This window comes from Cetorhinus maximus, chromosome 22, assembly GCF_964194155.1.
Source record: "Cetorhinus maximus chromosome 22, sCetMax3.hap1.1, whole genome shotgun sequence".
Classification (NCBI taxonomy): Eukaryota; Metazoa; Chordata; class Chondrichthyes; order Lamniformes; family Cetorhinidae; genus Cetorhinus; species Cetorhinus maximus.
The window spans coordinates 57,478,119-57,497,717 of record NC_135900.1 but is presented as its reverse complement, the minus strand read 5'-3'; the positions used below and the strand labels follow the sequence as shown (position 1 = coordinate 57,497,717).

Here is a 19,599-nt window from a genome sequence, read left to right as displayed (position 1 = left end):
CTGCAGGCTGACTTCACCTCGACAAGAGTGATTTCTCACATCTGGCTTTTAACAGCATGATCACAGAATTAACAACAGTGCCTTGTGATGATGTTGTTGGTTTGATATTTTAAGCTAGTTGCCTCCAATGCAGTTGGGCAGTTACAAAGTTTGCTGTGATATAGATTTTGACCAATGCATTGATTCCTGTTTTGAAGGTTAGAGTGTGACTAAGACACAAGATGAATCCTAGCTGCAGGAAAGCTGGCACGTTTAATGGTGCTTAAACTGCTAAATCAGTAAAATAAGCTATAATTATAGTCTTTGAAGTCTAAATGTGCTTGGGAGAGACACAGAAGTCTAGCCCCATCAGTTGGAACAATTTAGTTGCTGGCTTGTGCAATGTCATCACAATTCAATCGGAGCTCCCTTCAAGCTTTAGATTACAATTGGATGTTGATCTATTTGCACTCATTAAGAATAAAATCGCTGCTGTCAATGGGGTGCCGGAATAATCTACATTTAGCTCGCTCATTCTGGTGTGTCACTAACCGCATACTACAATCATGTCAATCTCCAGCATACTGTTTATGTGCGTACGAACAATGGTTGCAAAATCTAGAAAAATTAAAAGCGTGCCTAAGTCCATGAGCTGGATCCTGATGAAGTGAGATAGTTACCATTTTTAAGGTGCTTGCTGATGGCTCTGCTGATAAATGCATTGCCCAGTTTTGTACTGAACCATACAGAAAGGTCACCAGTTCTGGTCCGATGTCTGTGAAGAGCCACCTGATCTCAGCCAAGGCTGCAACTGGCCATGGGCTCAGTGCCCCTGGGTTAGAGACCATGGATATCAGCCAGAGCTCTTGTTCCTGATGGTAATCCAGTGAAATTGTATGCAAGGAACGTGAGGTAATGCTGGATTTAGATCAACTGTGATGTTTCCATAGGTTAAATGGTCTGCCAGCACCTACTGTGTAGAGTTGATCTCAAGAGTGAAGACGAGCCAAACATAGGTTCAGGGAAAACAGAAGAAATTTGGGAAACCTGGAGCAGGAAGATAGTTTGGATTTTATTTTTTAATGTCATTCAGTCTGAACTTCCATCAGTGGATGAACAACTTGAGGAGGGTGCCAGTGCCACACAGCAGGCCCCCGAAAGCAGGTCAGTCCCTCCAGGTCTCGGCCCTCCAGAGGACACTCACCAAGGTCATCACAAACAGGGCATAGCAGTCAGCAGGCTGCCTCCACCTCCGCTGTGGACGTCTGGGGAGCACCAAGATGTAACGGCAGGGTTAGGAAGGTTAAGAAGGTGCAACTCTTTCGAGTTATCAACAGTCACAGATTGTAACTCTTTCGAGTACATTCACAGTTCTTGGTTTCCGGGAGTGGGACATGAACCCACAACCCTCTGATTCAAAGGCGAGGGTGCTATGAACTGAGCCACAGCTGACACCTCGTTAAGAAGGTGTAACTCTTTCGAGTTATCAACAGTCACAGATTGTAACTCTTTCGAGTACATTCACAGTTCTTGGTTTCCGGGAGTGGGACATGAACCCACAACCTTCTGATTCAAAGGCGAGGGTGCTATGAACTGAGCCACAGCTGACACCTCGTTTGATAACCAGAGAATCAGAGTAACTCTTTTGAGTTATCAACAGTCACAGATTGTAACTCTTTCGAGTACATTCACAGTTCTTGGTTTCCGGGAGTGGGACATGAACCCACAACCCTCTGATTCAAAGGCGAGGGTACTATGAACTGAGCCACAGCTGACACCTCGTTAAGAAGGTGTAACTCTTTCGAGTTATCAACAGTCACAGATTGTAACTCTTTCGAGTACATTCACAGTTCTTGGTTTCTGGGAGTGGGACATGAACCCACAACCTTCTGATTCAAAGGCGAGGGTGCTATGAACTGAGCCACAGCTGACACCTCGTTTGATAACCAGAGAATCAGAGTAACTCTTTTGAGTTATCAACAGTCACAGATTGTAACTCTTTCGAGTACATTCACAGTTCTTGGTTTCCGGGAGTGGGACATGAACCCACAACCCTCTGATTCAAAGGCGAGGGTACTATGAACTGAGCCACAGCTGACACCTCGTTAAGAAGGTGTAACTCTTTCGAGTTATCAACAGTCACAGATTGTAACTCTTTCGAGTACAATCACACTTCTTGGTTTCCGGGAGTGGGACATGAACCCACAACCTTCTGATTTAAAGGCGAGGGTGCTATGAACTGAGCCACAGCTGACACCTCGTAATATTACAGCGCCCAACGTGGGGCTGGAACCCACAACCCTGAGATTAAGAGTCTCATGCTCTACCGACTGAGCTAGCCAGGACCAGCCTGGGCACGGTTGTTAATCACTTACACATAATGTTCACTATTGGCAGTAAACTTCCAAGAATATCTCCCTGCCTATGGTTCCTTGTTCTCTTGAGCACTGTTCTTGTCACTCAGATGTGAAACTTTTCTGCACAAGATAAAGGCAGGTGTCCCAGTCCAGGGCACCTTCCCTGTGCTTTGTGCAGCCTTCAGACCAAAGTGATGGTCCAGCCTCACACTCCCTGGAAACATTACTGATCGATGGTGCTTGTCATTGCTGCCAGAATGTTGTGGACAGGTGTCACAGAGTTCTCTCATTCTCTAGGTGTGTTCTCAGCACCTTTAAGGAGGGCCTGGCCCCCATCTTTTCAGCACCTGTGACCAGTGATACTGTGCTTCTGAAGGGCTCAGATGCTGAAGGCAAACAAAGGATCAGATGCTTCTAAGGTTTCATGGCTGCGTCTCTATGACATGACCCTGATCACTGAGCGCAAGTGAGCTGCCCTCAGCCAGACAGAAGTCAGACATTCTCAGAGGCTATGTGAAGATCTATGGAGTGTCCTCACTGCATGTCATCATCATCCTCCTGCAATCGATTGACTATTAGGGCTTCCACTGCATCTCCATGACAGGAGCATTATCATAGAGGGTATATATGTTGCCATGAGCCAGGCTGGAGTCAAACGTTTGTAGATGCAATGTGAGGATTTTATGGTGTATCCTCACTGCATGTCATCATCATCTTCCACTAATCTAGCAACTATGAGGGCTTTCCGAGTGCACCTGCCTTGTCTGGCTAGTGGGAGGGCCTCATCATTGTCATCATCGCCTTCGAGGACCTCCTCACCCTCATCCCCGTCAATGTCATCGGAGAAGACCTGCATCTCCTGCTCAGCCAGCTGCTCGCCCTGTTGCAGCGCCAGGTTGTAAAGGGCGCAGCGGGTGACTGCGATGCGTGACACCCTCTGTGGACTATATTGCAGTGTTCTACCAGACCAGTTTAGGCACCGGAACCTCATTTTCAGCACCCTGATGGTCTGCTCCACCAAGCTGCGAGTTGCAGCATGAGCCTCATTAAACCTTGATTCTGCTGCAGCCTAAGGCTGCCGCATGAGTGTCATCAGCCATGCCCTCTGTGGGTAGACCTTGTCCCCGAGGAGCAATCCCTGCATTCTCTGTGGACTCCGGAAGAAGTCAGGGATCGTTGACCAACTGAGAACATAGGAGTTGTGCACACTCCCTGGAAACTGTGCGCACGCCTGCAGGATACATTTCTGGTGGTCCCATACCAGCTGCACATTCAGCGAATGGAATCCCTTGCGGTTGACATAGTTGACCATGTTGCGACGGAGATCTGAGCACCACATCGGTGCGGTCGATGGCACTTTACACCTGTGGGAAACCTGAGATCTGGGCAAATACAGTCGCTCTTACATCCTGGCTCTCGTGGTCCCAGGTGAAATGCACAAAGTTGTGTGCCCTCGCGAGATGGCATCCGTGACCTCATGGATTCATTTGCGGGTGAAGGCTTATGATATCCCACAGAGGTCACCTGTGGAGCCCTGAATGGAGCCACTGGCATAGAAATTGAGAGCCGCGGTCACTTTCATGGCCTCCGGCAGTGAATGCCCACCATGTTCACATGGCAGTAGCAGGCAGATGTGATCGACCAGTTCCCTAGACATGAGCAGTCTTTGGCAACACTGGTTCTCAGTCATCTGCAGGAATGAAAGGCGGCATCTGTTGTGGACTGCATGTTGTGCTCTCAGCTTAGGCACAGGCGAAGCCGCGCTGCAAGGCTGCACTGTTAGCTTGAACCATTGGGGAGACTGGTCCAAACCAGGATGATGACATTGCAAGGGGCTTTTTTTTCATTCGTTCACGGGATGTGGGCACCGCTGACTAGGCCAGCATGTATTGCCCATCTCTAACTGCCCTTGTTCAGAGGGCATTTTAAGAGTCAATCACATTATTGTGGATCTGGTGCCACATGTAGGTCAGACCAGGTAAGGACAGCAGATTTCCTTTTCTAAAGGACATTAGTGAACGAGATGGGTTTTTACGATTACTGGCAATGGTTTCATGGTCATCATTAGACTTCTAATTCCAGATTTTTATTGAATTCAAATTTGAACCCAGGTCCCCAGAGCATTACCCTGGCTCTGTGGATTACCAGTCCAGTGACAATACCACCACGCCATCGCCCCCCCAGTGAACGCCTCCACCAGTGACTGCTCCGCAGCCAGCTTCAGCAAGGAGATTGTACAATGTGCCCAGTTGTCCAACTGTTCTGCAGTCCACTAAAACACTCATTAGTCTGCAGTCTGTGCCCGAGGGGTGAAAAGCTCTGGAGCACTTGGTGACACTTTGCCTCTGTGTTGCTTGAGTGGGCAGAGAAGCTAGAGGACCGACTCCAATCATATCAATGTAGCTGCGCCTGAACTGTCTCAGCTGCAGAGGAATGGTCACTTTATACAAGGTGTCCCTAATGCATGGCTGCTTCCCTCGCCCAGCAGCCCCCCACACCCCCCACCTGCACATGCTTGTCTGCCCCCTTCAACCACATGGCAGCCTTTTCCCCCCTTCCCGGCCCGGAAAGTCACCTGAACCACAGGGCAGCCTTTGCCCCCCCCCCACCCCCCCCAACCCAACGTGCCTCAACCTTGAGGTCCAACTGGCGTCCATCACCAGCGCTCCACAACGTTACTGTGCACTCGCTTCCAAGTTCCCCTCAAAGTGCAGGCTGCCAAGTGCACACCTTTTATATTCTTTCATGAAACACCAGCAGGGGTGGATGAGTCCAGCAGGCTAGTCTTATAATGATGCGCTGATGTATTACAATGAGGTTCCTGACGTCTGATGGTGGGAAATGCTGAGCAGAAGATTGCAAACTGGTTTCACGAACCGATTTTTTTGCCTTCTCACCATATTGTCCGCTCAAGCCACTGAACACGCCCGAAGCCAGCGGGTACGAACGATTCCGTCCTCTGTTTTCTGTCTGTTAACCAATTCTCAATTTATGCCCGTTATGTTACCCCCAATCTAATTTTCTCTACTAACCTTCTGTGTGGGACCTAATCAAAAGCCTTCTGAAAATCCAAATACACCACATCCACTGGTTCTCCTTTATCTATGCTACAAGTAACATCCTCAAAAACTCCAGCATGTATCTCAAACATGATTTCCCTTTCATAAATCCGTATTGACTTTGCCCAATTTTACCATTGCTTTTTAAGTGTCCAGTTATCACATTCTTTATAATAGATTCTAACATTTTCCCTAACTAATGACATCAAACTAACAGGTCTGTAGTTCTGGATGTTCTTGGTCTGGTCTGAGGGGAACAGGACGTGGTGTTGGGAGTTGTTACTGACAAGTTTGAAAAGCTCTTGTCTGTCTGTATGCATTGCTTTCTAATATTGAGGTGAGAAGGTGTTGCTCAGCATCTCTCACTGTCACCTACACATACAGGGAAAAACATTTATTTATTTAACAGACAAGCAACATTTCTGGGCATCAACTTATCTTCAAATGACAAGTGTATATATACACATGAACATCAGTGATGACAAATGTAGATCGTCTCTTTCAAGAACAAAATTTTTGCTGGTAGGAAGGACTGCAAGCGCTTTATTTCAGTGTGTTTAGTGGACCCTAAAAGTTTTCTCAACTTGATGTAAAGAATTTAGCATCATGATATTTGCGAAATCTAACAATTGCTGTGTAAAGCTCCTATCATGTGATATCTCAGCTTCTGCAAGGATGTTGCAATGTTTGCTCAACAAGTTGTGCTGAATAGTGTTTACTGAATGTGCTTGCTGTATCTTCCCCCAGATGATGAATGTGATGAGACTGTACATTTAAGATGAATAAGCCTGGAATCAGGGGCCTAGATGTTGGCCATTGATATTGGCCTGCTCTGTGTTGCATTATTGAGGCCCTGGATGCTTTCAAATTATTTATATTTGAGAAGTTCAGATTAATCCTGGCTGAAAATAAATTGCTTTCTTAAATCTATGGTGGCCACTTGACATGAAGAGTTTCATTAAGTTTTGCAAACAGAATCTTTGGAGGCCTGATGACAACAAGTAAGATAAATGAAATGATGAGATAAAATGCTGCATGTAGTTGCTCTTTCCACTGAAGTGAGTGAGATGTACTCCCTTGACTTCAAGCATTTTAACAACTACAATAACACCTAGATGCTTCACTGGATCATTATGAATGAAAAATTAATGCAGAGCCATAGAAGGTGATATTGGAACAGGTCACCAAAAGATTGGTTCGTAGAGGTATTTTTCAATGGGTGTGTTAAAGGAGCAGAGAGAAGTAGAGAGGTGGAGAGGCTTAGGAAGGACACTCCAGAGCATAGAAGTGAAGCAACTGAATGTGCGGCTGGCATTGCTGGAGCCAAGGAAGTTGGGGATGTGCAAGAGGCCAGAATTGGAGGTTTTTTTCATTCTTTCACAGGATGTTTGTCATCATCGGCTAAGCTAGCATTTATTGCCCATCCCTAATTACCCTTGAGAAGGTGGTAGTGAGCTGCCACCTTGAACCACAGCAGTCCATGTGAAGTAGGTACACCCACAGTGCTGTTAGGGAGGGAGTTCCAGGATTTTGACCCAGCAACAGTAAAGGAACGGCGATATATTTCCAAGTCAGGGTCATGTGTGGCTTGGAGGGGAACTTGCAGGTGCTGGTGTTCCCATGCATCTGCTGCCCTTGTCCTTCTAGATAGTAGAGGTTGCGGGTTTAGAAGGTACTGTCAAAGGAACCTTGGTGAGTTGCTGCAGTGCATCTTGTATATGGTACATACTGCTGCCACTGTGCATCAGTGGTGGAGTGAATGTTTAAGGTGGTGGTTGCAGTGCCAGTCAAGCAGGCTGCATTGTCCTGGGTGGTGTTGAGCTTCTTGAGTGTTGTTGGAGCTGCACTTATCCAGGCAAGTGGAGAGTATTCCATCACACTCCTGACTTGTGCCTTGTAGATGGTGGGCAGGCTTTGGGGAGTCAGGAGGTGAGTTACTCTCTGCAGAATTCCCAGCCTCTCACCTGCTCTTGTAGCTACAGTATTTATGTGGCTGGTTCAGTTCAGTTTCTGGTCGATGGTAACCCCCCAGGATGTTGATAGTGGGGGATTCAGTGATGGTAATGCCATTGAATGTCGAGGGGAGATGGTTAGATTCTTTTTGGAGATGGTCTTTGCATGGCACTTGTGTGATGCCAGTGTTACTTGCTGCTTATCAGCCCTAGCCTGAATGTTGCCCAGGTCTTTCTGCAAATGGGTACGGACTGCTTCTGTCTCTGAGGAGTCATGAATGGTACTGAACACCATGCGGTCATCTCCGAACAGCCCCACTTCTGACCTTATGATGGAGGGAAGGTCATTGATGAAGCAACTAAAGATAGTTGAGCCTAGGACGCTACCCTGACGAGTACAGAAATTTCAGAGGGTAGGCCTAATGAAAGTTACAGAGCTAGGGAGAGGCAAGACCATGAAGGGATTTGAGAAACAGATGCAATGATGTCACCTGTGGATTTCATTTACCAAGTTTCTCCTAGAACAGTCATAATGCAAAACCAACCATTAAACAGATGCCTTTGTGGTTAAGATTTATTATTGAACAACTTGGCAAATTTAAAGCAAACACCCCACATGTAAACTTATACTGAGAAGAGGGGCTGGGCTCATGTCAGGAGTTATTGCATTACTTCTCTTTTCTTTGGCACCCATCCTAGTGTTGGAAGGGAAGAACACCATGCTAACAATAGCAAAAGAGCATAATCTAGAGTGTCAAATAAGGAATGCCTGTCAATGAAATTTCCTTAAACTCTGCTGACAACTCGTATACCACCACTATAAACTGTTTCCCTGGCTGGTTTGTGGTTCCTTTTACCTTTAAAGCCTATTGGCACTTCATCCACGTGTTCAATACATCACATTTTCTATGTTCATCAGACAAATCCAAGAACCTGGCAACGTCCTCTGAATGGTTGGGTCAATGTGCTTTGTGTGAGATTCTGAGAAAAATAAAGTGCCCCTTGCTTTGTGCAAATATAATTCTGTTGACACAAATGAGGCTGTGCCATTTCTTGACAATACCCTTCAAAAGCAACGCAAATTGTCTACATACCCAGATCTGTGTGTTTGTTGGAAAATATTCTTCATGCCTTTGTGATATAGTAACAACGTGAAGTTCTGACCATTCTAAATCTGGAACAACTGCTTGGTAGTACAGAACTTGAATATCACTAAAGCTTTTTGCCTTGCACTCATTCATCAACGGGACAAATGTAAGAATGCCAAATTTCAAACAATCACAACAATTTATACTAGAGGAGAAAAGGGTGCTGATTGGTTGACAAGTCAACTCTTGATTGGCTGAGGCATTGCCATAGAGAAAGCAACATTGAACTATAGGATCCCCAAGCTCCTGAGTAATTCAAAAAAGGTGCAAGGTTTGAACATATTACTTTTGCTTGCAGAGAATGGGTCCCTGTGTATGAACGCCTGTCACCTCTAGCAGGCATAAATGAGCCACGTTATGAGCTCAATTGATTATCTTAAATTAGTTATTAGTGTAGCAAAAGCGTACCCAGGATTGTTCAGCAAGCGCTGCCCAAACATGGAATTACATCTAACAGTAGGCATTTTGTTTTTGGATTTTGCAAGCACGGTCTGGTTAAGTACGGACTGTAATGTGCCTATTACAAACAACCAAAGGAACATGCTATTTGATTCAATCAGCCAGTCACTGTGATGTAAGGCCTATGAACCTGGCATCACATTGGCACTGAAATTCATACACAATCTTGCTCAATTATGTGGTAAGCAGAACATCTTTTGAACAACTGGTTAAACAAGCTACTTCAGGCTGCAATTATGCAATGTCTACATGAGTGATATTTTCCATTAGCCGGATGCTGCCGTCAGTCAGAAATTACATTCTGCCTACCACACAACTGAGCAATATCATGTATAAATTTCAGTGCTAGTGCAATGTCAGGTATGTAGGCTGTACATTCCAGCTATTCGCTCATCAAATCAAACAGTATGTTCCTCTAGTTGTTTGTAATAGGCAAAATACAGACCGTACTCAACCAGCCCACACTTACAAAACCCAAAACAAAACATCTGCTGTTAGATAAAATTCCATGTTTGGGCAGCACTTGATGAACAATACTGAGTGCGTTAAAAAGCTATACTAACAACCAATTTAAGATAATCGGTCGAGCTTGTAAAGTAGCTCGTTTACATTTGCTAGGAGTGACATGAATTCATATGCAGGGACCCGTTTTCTGCAACCAAAAGGAATATGCTCAAGCCTTGCACCTTTTTTGAACTACCTGGGAGCTTGGGCAGCCTATAGTTCCCCGTTACTGTCTCTATGACAATGAAGAGTCAATGGGAGTCAACTTGTCAACCAATCAGCATCCTTTTGTCCTGTAGTATAAATTGTAATCGTTTGAAATTTATCATTCTTGCGTTTGTCCTGATGAGTGCAAGACGAAAAGCTTTGGCAACATATCTCTCTTTTCAGCAAAATCAAGAACAATTAAATGTACTACAAAAATGGAAAATCACTCCTCATCTTATGTCTGTTGCAGATGGGAAACTCAGGGAGATTTTACAACTACACACCCTCGCCCAGTTGTCAAGATTAAATTCTTCACAGAGAGCACAGGAGTTCTTGCCCTGGAAGATAAAGAGCTGGGGAAGGTAAGACTCACCTTTACATTTGGGAGTTTCATTTCAGTATTGAAAGTCCTGAGAATTTATTTTCTGCAGTTGTTAGCTGATGTGTAATTGAAATGGCCACACAGGACAAGCTCAACTTTCAGCTCACAAATTGAAAGGTACAAAATCCTTTCATAGTTTCATGCTTTTGTCAACCAGAACTCCTATTTGAATGGCAGGCATCTGAGAATCATATGGTAACTGTGTTCTATGTTGACAGATGTACGAATATACTTTCTTAACTTATCTAACAAGAAAGGAGAGTGACAGAAAGCAGAAAACTATAGGTCAGTGAGCCTAATGTCTGTCATTAGGAAAATGTTAGAATGCATTATTAAGGAGGTAGTAGCAAGATATTGAGAAAATCATCATACAAACAGATAGAGTCAACATGGTTTTGTGAAAGGGAAATCATGTTTGACCAATTTATGAAAGTTCTTTGAGGATGTAACAAGCAGGATGGATAAAGGAGAACCAGTAGATGTAAGTGTATTTAGATTTCCAAAACTCATTCGATAAGCAGCCACATAAAAGGTTACCGCACAAGATAAGAGTTCAAAGTATTATTGGTGATTTATCAGTGTGGATAGAGGATTAGCTAGGAAATGGAGAGTCAGTATAAATGGGTCATTTTCAACTTGGAAAATGATAAACCAAAAGTAGGGAAGTGTTGCTCAAACTGTGAAGGGCATTGGTGAGACTACATCTAGGGTACTCTGTACAGTTTTGGTCTCTTTACTTAAGGAGGGAATAAACATACAATGGAAGCAGTTCAGAGAAGTTTCACTAGACCAATTCCTGGAATGAAGGGGTTGTCTTATGAGCAGGTTGGGCCTAAACACATTGGAGTTAAGAAGAATGAGAGGTAATTTTATTGAAACGTATAAGATTCTGAGGGGGTTTGACAAGGTAGATGCTGAGAGGATGTTTCCCCTCGTGAGTGAATCTAGAACTAGGAGGCACCTTTTCAAATAAGGGGTCTCCCACTAAAGACGGAGATGTGGAGGAATTTATTCTCTCAGAGGGTTGTTAGTCTTTAGCATTCTCTTCCACAGAGAGCAGTGGAGATTTGGTAATAGAATATATTCAAGGCTGAGTTAGACAGATTTTTGATTGACAACGGAGTCGAGGATACATGGAGCAGGCAGGAAAGTGGAATTAAGGTCAAAATCAGATCAGCTGTGATCTTATTGAATGGCAGAGAAGGCTCGATGGGCTAAATGGTCTACTCAAGCTCCTTTTTTATGATCTTATAGTTTTTCTGGTTGTTTTCAGTGTGATAATGTTGTAATTTGAAAGGCACCTTCCATTCATAGGGTGGAAATACATGACGGTACAATGAACCAGAATTTGCCGTCAAAACAAAGATGAGGTTAATGGCTCGGCATTATTTATGCACACATGGTACAACAACGTTAGGCAAGAAGCAGATGGTGGTTAAATGCTAATATCAAAAAGAAGCTATCCAAGTTGCGCAGCTCTATTAGCTTCACAAAAATGGCAATTCACAATCTAACTCAACATTGAGATGCATTTCTATTCTTCCTGCCAAAGTGAACGACCTCATATTTTCCCACAATATACTCCATCTGCCAATTTTTTGCCCACTCACTTAACTTATCTGTATCCCTTTGTAGACTCTTTGTTTTCTCCTCACAGCTTGTTTCCCTCCCTATCTTTGTATCATCACCAAATTTGGCTACAATACATTCGGCCTCTTCATTTGTCATTAATATAGATCGGAAATAGTTGAGACCTCAGCACTGATACTAGTTACAGTTTGCCATATTGAAATGACTGATTTACCCTGACTCTCTGTTTCCTGTTAGTCAGCCAATTTTCAAGACCATGTAAAAGATGTTTCCTTAAAGTAGCCTGTGAGCTAAGAGTTTGTGTGTGTGTATCTGTGGCCCCCTTTTAACTTATGAGTGGTTCAATTTGAAAATAATCCAACAGACAAACTTTAGTTGTAAACAAACTAAAGGTTAGAGGAAACTCTGTCTCTAGAAGGGTTCAAAATTGATAAGGAGAAAGTGTTGAATAGACTGTCAGCACTTAAAGCTGACAACGCACCAGGACCGGATAAGATGCATCCAAGGATATTGAAGAAAGTGAGAGTAGAAATTGCAGGGGCACTGGCCATAATTTTTCAGTCTTCCCTAGGCTCAGGGGAAGTGCCAGAGGACTAAAGAATTGCAAACATTAAACCCTTGTTCAAAAAAGGCTGTAGGATAAGCCCAGAAATTACAGACTGGCCAGTTTAACTTCAGTGGTGGGCAAGATTCTAGAAACAATTATTCAGGAATTAGTAGTCACGTGGAAAAATATGGGTTGATAAGGAAGAGCCAGCATGGTTTTCTAAAGAGGAAATTGTGTTTAAATAACTTGCTGGAGTTTTTTGAAAAGGTCGATGAGGGAAATGCTGTTGATGTGGTGTACATGGACTTTCAAAAGGCATTTGATACAGTGCCACACAACAGACTTGTGAGAAAAGTTATTGCTCATGGAATAAAAAGGACAATAGCAACCTGCATACAAAATTCGCTGAAAAATAAGAAGCAGAGAGTCATGGTCAATGGATGTTTTTCGGGCCGGAGGAAGGTTTGTAGTGGAGTTCCCCAGGGGTCGGTATTGGGAACCTTGCTTTTCCTGATATATATTCATGATCTAGATCTTGGTGTACATGGGACAATTTCAAAGTTTGTGGATGATACAAAGCTTTGGAGCGTTGTAAACTGCAAGGAGGACAGTGTAGAACTTCAAAAAGACATAGGGCAGAATTTTACCCTTGGCATGTGGGCGTGTGCCTGACACGCCTGTGCATGAAATAAAAAGCATTGATGCTGGCCAGTGATGAAGACGGAGGCATGCCCGCCATTAATTAGGTGGCCAGTTAAGGCCCTTGAGAGACCAATTGTCTCGAACTACATAGCCCGTGTGATTTTCAGGCCATCGCACGGGCAAAATAGGCAGGCGGGAAGGCTACAATTTGCAAGTCCTCATCCACAGGTGGGATAAGAAGGGTCAGTGGGCTTGTCAAAGTGAATAGTGAGTAGTTTTGGATATCACTTGCTACTGGTTGCTTCATTTTGCTTCAGAGCTGCATTTAGAGGCTTCAGTTCAGGACTCAGTGTTGTCTTCCAGGCCCCCGGAGGATTCATACTGCGTAGGGCCTTCCAGATATCAGACAGCCTTCCCTTACCCTGGTAATGGGGATTGGGGTCTCTGCTGGAGGCAGCTCTTCCTCTGAGGAAGAGAGGGCCAGAAGGGGGAGGAGGCCAGGTTTCCCTATTCAGCTTCCAGTGGAGCTACCTGTGGGAGGAGAGGCGCAGGCACAAGGGGTGCAGGGCCAGCAGGCAGTCCAAGGCAGAAGGAGCCACAGAAAATGCCACTATCCTGCTGCCAGGGTTTACAGCTACCTCAATATCTCTGAGGTGCTGAAGGAGGCTCCATCTCTCAAGGGAAACAGTGACCTCCATCTGCCAGAGGATCGGCCCTGAGATCAGCTCTGACTGTGTGGGTGGACACCCTATGCCAGTGGCTCTGAAGGTCATGGTGGCCCTTAACTTCTATGCCTCCGCCTCCTTCCAGGGGTCAGTGGGGGATCTGTGTGGAGTCTCCCAATCAGCTGTCCACTGTTGCATCAAACTGGTGACTGATGCTCTTTTCAGGCGTGCATTGACTTTCATTCGTTACTGCATGGACGAGGCCAGCCAGGCAGAGTGAGCCAGAGGCTTCACAGTGATTGCTGAGTTCCCTCGTGTCCAGAGTGCCATCGACTGCACACATGTGGCCATCTAGGCACCAGCGGGTGAGCCTGGTGCCTTCGTCAACAGGAAGGGATTCCACTCCATGAACGTGCAGATAGTGTGTGATCACAGGATGCAGATTCTGCAAGTCTGTGCAAGGTACCCTGGCAGCTCCCACGACGCCTACATCCTCAGACACTCCCAGGTGCCGGGGCCCTTCAGTGCTCCGGCTCGGCTGGATAGGTGGCTGCTGGGTGGCAAGGGCTATCCCCTCAAAAGGTGGCTCATGCCGCCTCTCCGCCATCCAAGAACAGAGGCAGATCAGCGCTACAATAGGAGCCACGGCACCACCAGGGCTGTGGTAGAGGGAACCATAGGTCTTCTTAAGATGCGCTTCCCCGACTGTTCAGGGCGCGCACTCCAATGCCCCCCAATATCGTATGTCACTGATAGTGGCTGTATGCTGCATTCTGCACAACCTGGCACTGGCAAGGGGGGATGCAGTGGAGGAAGATCTTGATGCAGCTGCACAGGCAACAGACGATGAGTCCAGTGGTGAGTCCGAGAACGAGCACGCTCAGGAGAACACTGAGGGCAAAGACACAGACCTGGGTAACCTCCAGGGGGGCAGGGACATCCAGGAAGCTTTGATCAAACGCTCCTTCAGCTAGCCTACCAAATAAAAACAACCACCACCACATGCCAGGGCTGCAGGCTCCATACTCGATCCCTGACAGGACCAGTTCCTTGGTCAACAACATACACTATGTGCCAGTGCAATAAAGTTTAAGGAGTCACACGTCCATCATAACATCATGGCTTACCCTGCACCTACAGAACAAATGAAGCATCCAGAGGCCAGTTGCAAAAAAAAATCTCATTTACTGCTGATTGACAAACGTTGCAGAAATGACCAGTGTTTTACATCACACCATTAAAAAAAACCAGACAAATGGGGGAAACAAATATCACCCGTGATTAGGCCGTGTTGTGTTTAAGGTGCTTGAAGTTTTTGCTTGCGAGTGCCGCGTCTTGGTGCTCCCCCCTCGCTGGCAACGGCATTGGAGACAGCCTTCTGACTCTGCTGTCCTGTTGGCCTTGATGACCTTGGCAGGCGTCCTCTGGCCCTTGGAGCCTGTGTGGCCCCGCCTGAGAGGGAGTGGCCAGTGCCACGGCTGCCATCTCCCCAGTCGCTGCAGCCTCATCAGATGCCACTGTCACTGGCAGAGGGGTGGAGGAGCTGCCCTCATCTGGAGCGCCCTGAGAGGAACCCACAGAGACGGTAGGTGGCTCACACGCCAACGTGAGGTTGCATTGGACCTCCTTGCTCACCATTGATGGATGGGGGCCTAGCTGGGATACTGGGTGACCAATCCATCTCTCACACTGACACTGACCACCTGAGGTCATTGCCGGAGTGAGGGCTTGCAGGCCTGAGTGCATCCCCAGGAACCCCTGATTCATCCCCTGGAGCAGCTTCTCCATGAGAGTCGCTACTCTCTCCATGGAGGAGGCATTGCACTTGGACATGATGGTCAATGCATTGCTCACGCTCTGCAAGGGCTCATCCTTAATGGAGACCATGGCACACATTCCCTCATGTATCTCCACCAGATCCTACCGCACACCCTGCTGGACATCAACAGCTGCTGCCTCAGGGACAAATCCAGAGGCCCATCATCAGTCATCGACTGAGCATGTTCCTGGTCCCCAGTAGTCATCTGATTTTCGGCGCGCTGGGCACTCTTTGCCTCCGCCTGTACCTCATGTGAGTGTGAAGTGCCCTCACCAATGTGCACCGAGATATTAGGAAGCAATCTTATGCCCACCGAGGTGCTGGTATCTGTGCTGGTGCCTGCTTGGCAGAGAGGGTGTGATGCTGGTGCGTGCTCAGCATGTTGATAATCAGGGGTCAGGGGTGGGCCTTCAGGCTCCTCACAATGAGGGGCTGCTGGTGAGCCTCAAAGGGTGAAGAAGGACATGTCATTAGCTTAAGTCATTAGACTGTCAGTGTGCATGTCTGGCATTGATCTGCAGCATGGTGCCCTCATCATTCCATTATCAATGGGCATTCCAGGTTCGAGGCTCACATAAATATAGAGACAACACTGCAATGGTTGCAAAAAGCCACATTCTCACCTCAGTGCACTGCACTCTTGCCTCCCTCTGGCACCCCAACCTCACTGCGGCCGCTTGACCGAGGTGCAAGGTGCCTCTCCAGCTCCAGGGCCTGCCGCTTATAGCTACTGAGGGTGAGGAGGTGTGGGGGTCCCCCGCCAGTCCACAGCCTCTCAGCATTGTTATGGGATGTTTTATGATGAAAGGAGAGAGGAGCATTGAATAGTCCACCCTCTACCTGCAGCGCCATTGCAGCCTGGCCAATCCCACCTGAGGAACACCTCGTGGGGTTCAGCGGATTCATGACTCTGGAACCGGAAGGCACTCAGCCCAAGCAGCCAGGGATCAACCCTCAGCCAGATCCTGCCTCATTGAGTTTTGCCCTCACACTCTAAGACCTCTGAGGTCTACCGGGGGAGTGGGTGGGCAACTCTTACCTGTTCTGCAATGTGGCCCATGCCAACACGGTGCTCAACCTTCCCGATTGCAGGAGATCGTTGAAGCGCTTCCAGCACTGGACCCATGTGCGTCTCACCACGTCATGGCTGCTGACCCTGGATGCCACCTCCTCCCAGGCCTTTTTGGTGAGGTGGAGGGGGTCTCCTCCTCCCATCCCTGGGGACAATTGTTTCTCCCCTCACTGCCACTCCGACCTGCCCTCCCGCCTGCCTTGTCCACCCGCTACGGCCTCCAAGCACAGGACTTCCACGTCCTTCAATGGCAGCCTCCCAGGGGCTGCTGGGCCACATTTGATTTGGCCGCCAAGTTGACATTGGACCCAGCGGACATTAAGCCCCCGCCCATCCTTTCGCGCACATTCACAGGCCGCGTCTCATGCTGGGTGGGCCTGAATTGGCCCGCTCGCGTAAAATCGCAGTGCGCTGCCGATCGCGGGCAGCGATCAGTTTCCCGACCGCCCCCCGCCCAGCAACCCCACCAAGGGTAAAATTCTGCCCATAGACAAGTTGGTGGAGTGGGCAGATCGGTGGCAGATGAAGTTCGATGCGGAGAAGTGTGAGGTGATGCATTTTGGTAGGAAGAATATGGACGGACAATATAAAATAAGGGGTGAAATTTTGAAGAGGGTGCAGGAGCAGAAAAACCTGGGTGTATATGTGCATAGATCATTGAAGGTGGCAGGACAGGAGAAGAGAGCATTTAATAAAGCATATGGTATCCTTGGCTTTATTAATAGGGGCATAGAGTACAAAAGCAGGGAGGTTATGCTGAATTTATTTAAGACAATGTTAGACCTCAGCTGCTGTATTGTGTATAGTTCTGGGCACCATATTATAGGAAGGATGAACACATTGGAGAGAGTACAGAAGAGGTTTACAAGAATGGTTCCAGGGATGAGAAACTTCAGCTATGAGGATAAATTGGAGAGATTGGGACAGTTCTCCTTGGAGAGAAGAAGACGGAGAGGAGATTTGATAGAAATGCTCAAAATCATGAGGAGGCTGAACAGACTAAAGAGGGAGAAGCTGTTCCCGCTTGTAAAAGGATCAAGAATGAGAGGGCACAGATTTAAAGTGATTTGCAAAAGAAGCAAATGTGACGTGAGAAAACTTTTTCACATGAGTGGTTCGGATCTGGAATACCTGGGAGTGTGGTAAAAGCAGGTTCAATTGAGGCATTCAAGACGGCATTGGATGATTATTTGAATAGAAACAAAGTGCACGGGCATGGAGAAATAACAGTGGGTCATAATGCTCAGTACAGAGCCAGTGCAGACACGATGGATCGAATGTCCTCCTCCTGTGCCGTTAAAATTCTATGATTCTGTTAGTTTATAACAAGAACTACTGCTAAAATTTATTTGAGTAAAAGTGATAAATTTATTAACTGAAATACAGGTACAAAGGTTTAAAGCAGATAAAGATAAAAAAAGGTACTTAAAGATGAGATTTCATATCAGCCTCTGTGAGATATTGTTGCCTGCCCATTGCTCAAGTTCCATCATTCTGAAGGGGAGGGGTTGAAACTTGAAGTTCAGTTTAGCAACTGGGATGGCTTCTGCAGTTGACTATTTGGAGGTTTGCCTTTTCAGATGGACTCAGTAGGTCAGGTTTTTGGAGAGAGAGATTTCCCGTTCCTCACTAATTTTATGGTGCAGCATTTGCAGATTGCCTGGACTCGTTTGGCAGAACAGCAGTTGGTTTCTTAATACCTTCCTCTTTGTCCTCCCTTGGCCAAGAACCTTCTCTGATTATGCTTCTTTCAGTTATTCCTGGGGTTCTGTACATAAAAATAGCTGTTCTCAGACAGAATTGATGCTGTTCCAAAACTTAGAACAGTTTGGAATAGCAGTCATTTTATCATGCTTCCATATTAGGTATTGGGTTAGCCCTGTTCTGGGTGGCAAAGTGCCATCCATTGTCTATTTAGCCGAGGTAATTAACCTTTTATGTCTCAGCCATTAACTCGAATGGTTCCCATTCTCCCAGGTTTGAGGAGATAGGAAAGAGCTAGTCACACCTTCGGGGAAGCCACCATGAGTTTCTGTTTACCCTTGTGGAAATGCAAATTGAATTTCAAATGTCTTCACATGTCTGGATATGTCTATATGCAATCCACTTAGAGTTTATTGAGCTTGACCACATGCAGTTGAAAAAAGTCAGGTCATTTTTGGCAGCCATCTTTAAAGCTTCTTGTATACCATTTAGTAGGATGATTAGCTTTTTTACAAAAATCTATAAAATCACAACTACACATTTGTGACACAATCTTCTATCCACAGTAGTATATCGCGGCCAACACCATGAACTCTAAATATACTACATCTACTGCTCCTACTTTATCCACCATGTTTGTTACATCCTCAAATAACTCTCACAAATTGGTCAAACATGATCCCCCATTCACAAAACCATGTTGACTCTACCTGATTGTATTATGGTTTTCTAAATGTCCTGCCACTACCTCATTAATAATGGATTCTAGCACTTTCGCAATGACAGAAGTTAAACTAACTGGCCTGTAGTTTCCTGCTTTATGTCTCCCTCCTTTCTTGAATTGTGTTGTTACATTTGCAGTTTTCCAGTCCACTGGGACCTTTCCAGAATCTAGATAATTTTGGAAGATTACAACCAATATACCACTATCTCTGCAGCCACTTTTTAAAGACCCTAGCATGCAGGTCATCAGGTCCAGGGCACTTGTCAGCCTTTAGCCCCATTAGTTTTCAAAATACCTTTTCTCTAGTGATCACTATTGCTTTAATCTCCTCCCTTTCTTTTGCCCCCTGTTCTTGGGATGCTTTTTGTGTCTTCTGCTGTGAAGATGGATACAAAATACTTGCTCAAAGTCACTGCCACTTCCTTATTTCCTATTGTTAATTCTCCAGACTCACTTTTGCTACTTCTTTCCTTTGTATACACTTGTGGAAGCGTTTTCTGTCTATTTTTATATTTCTTGCCAGTTTTCTCTTATAGTCCAATTTCTCCCTCTTTATTTTTATTTAATCACCCCATTTGTTGGTTTATAAAATGTTGTCAATCTTCTGGCCTATCATAAGTCGTTGCAGCATTGTATATCTTTTCTTTCAATTTGATACCAGCCTTAACATTCTTAGTTAACTTCAGATGGTCCATCCTTCTCATGGAGTCTTCCTTTCTCAAGGAATATATTTGTTGAGAGTTATAAAATATCTCCTTAAATGTCTCTCATTGTTTCTCTACTGTCTTA

At 45.8% G+C, this 19,599-nt stretch overlaps 1 protein-coding gene and 1 non-coding gene across 4 annotated transcripts in view; one reads left to right on the top strand and one right to left on the bottom strand.

Annotated features, from left to right (window-relative positions):
* The window catches only part of cadps2 (Ca++-dependent secretion activator 2), a 782,646-nt gene that overhangs the window by 413,390 nt on the left and 349,657 nt on the right, over window positions 1–19,599 (top strand). For all 3 annotated transcript variants that reach the window (XM_078568371.1, XM_078568372.1, XM_078568373.1), the window contains exon 7: window positions 9,916–10,027. In XM_078568371.1, coding sequence (XP_078424497.1) covers window positions 9,916–10,027 — 112 coding nt within the window. The remainder of the gene's footprint in view (window positions 1–9,915; window positions 10,028–19,599) is intronic.
* trnak-cuu (transfer RNA lysine (anticodon CUU)) lies at window positions 2,252–2,324 on the bottom strand. The gene has a single exon. It is a non-coding gene; the product is annotated as a tRNA-Lys (tRNA).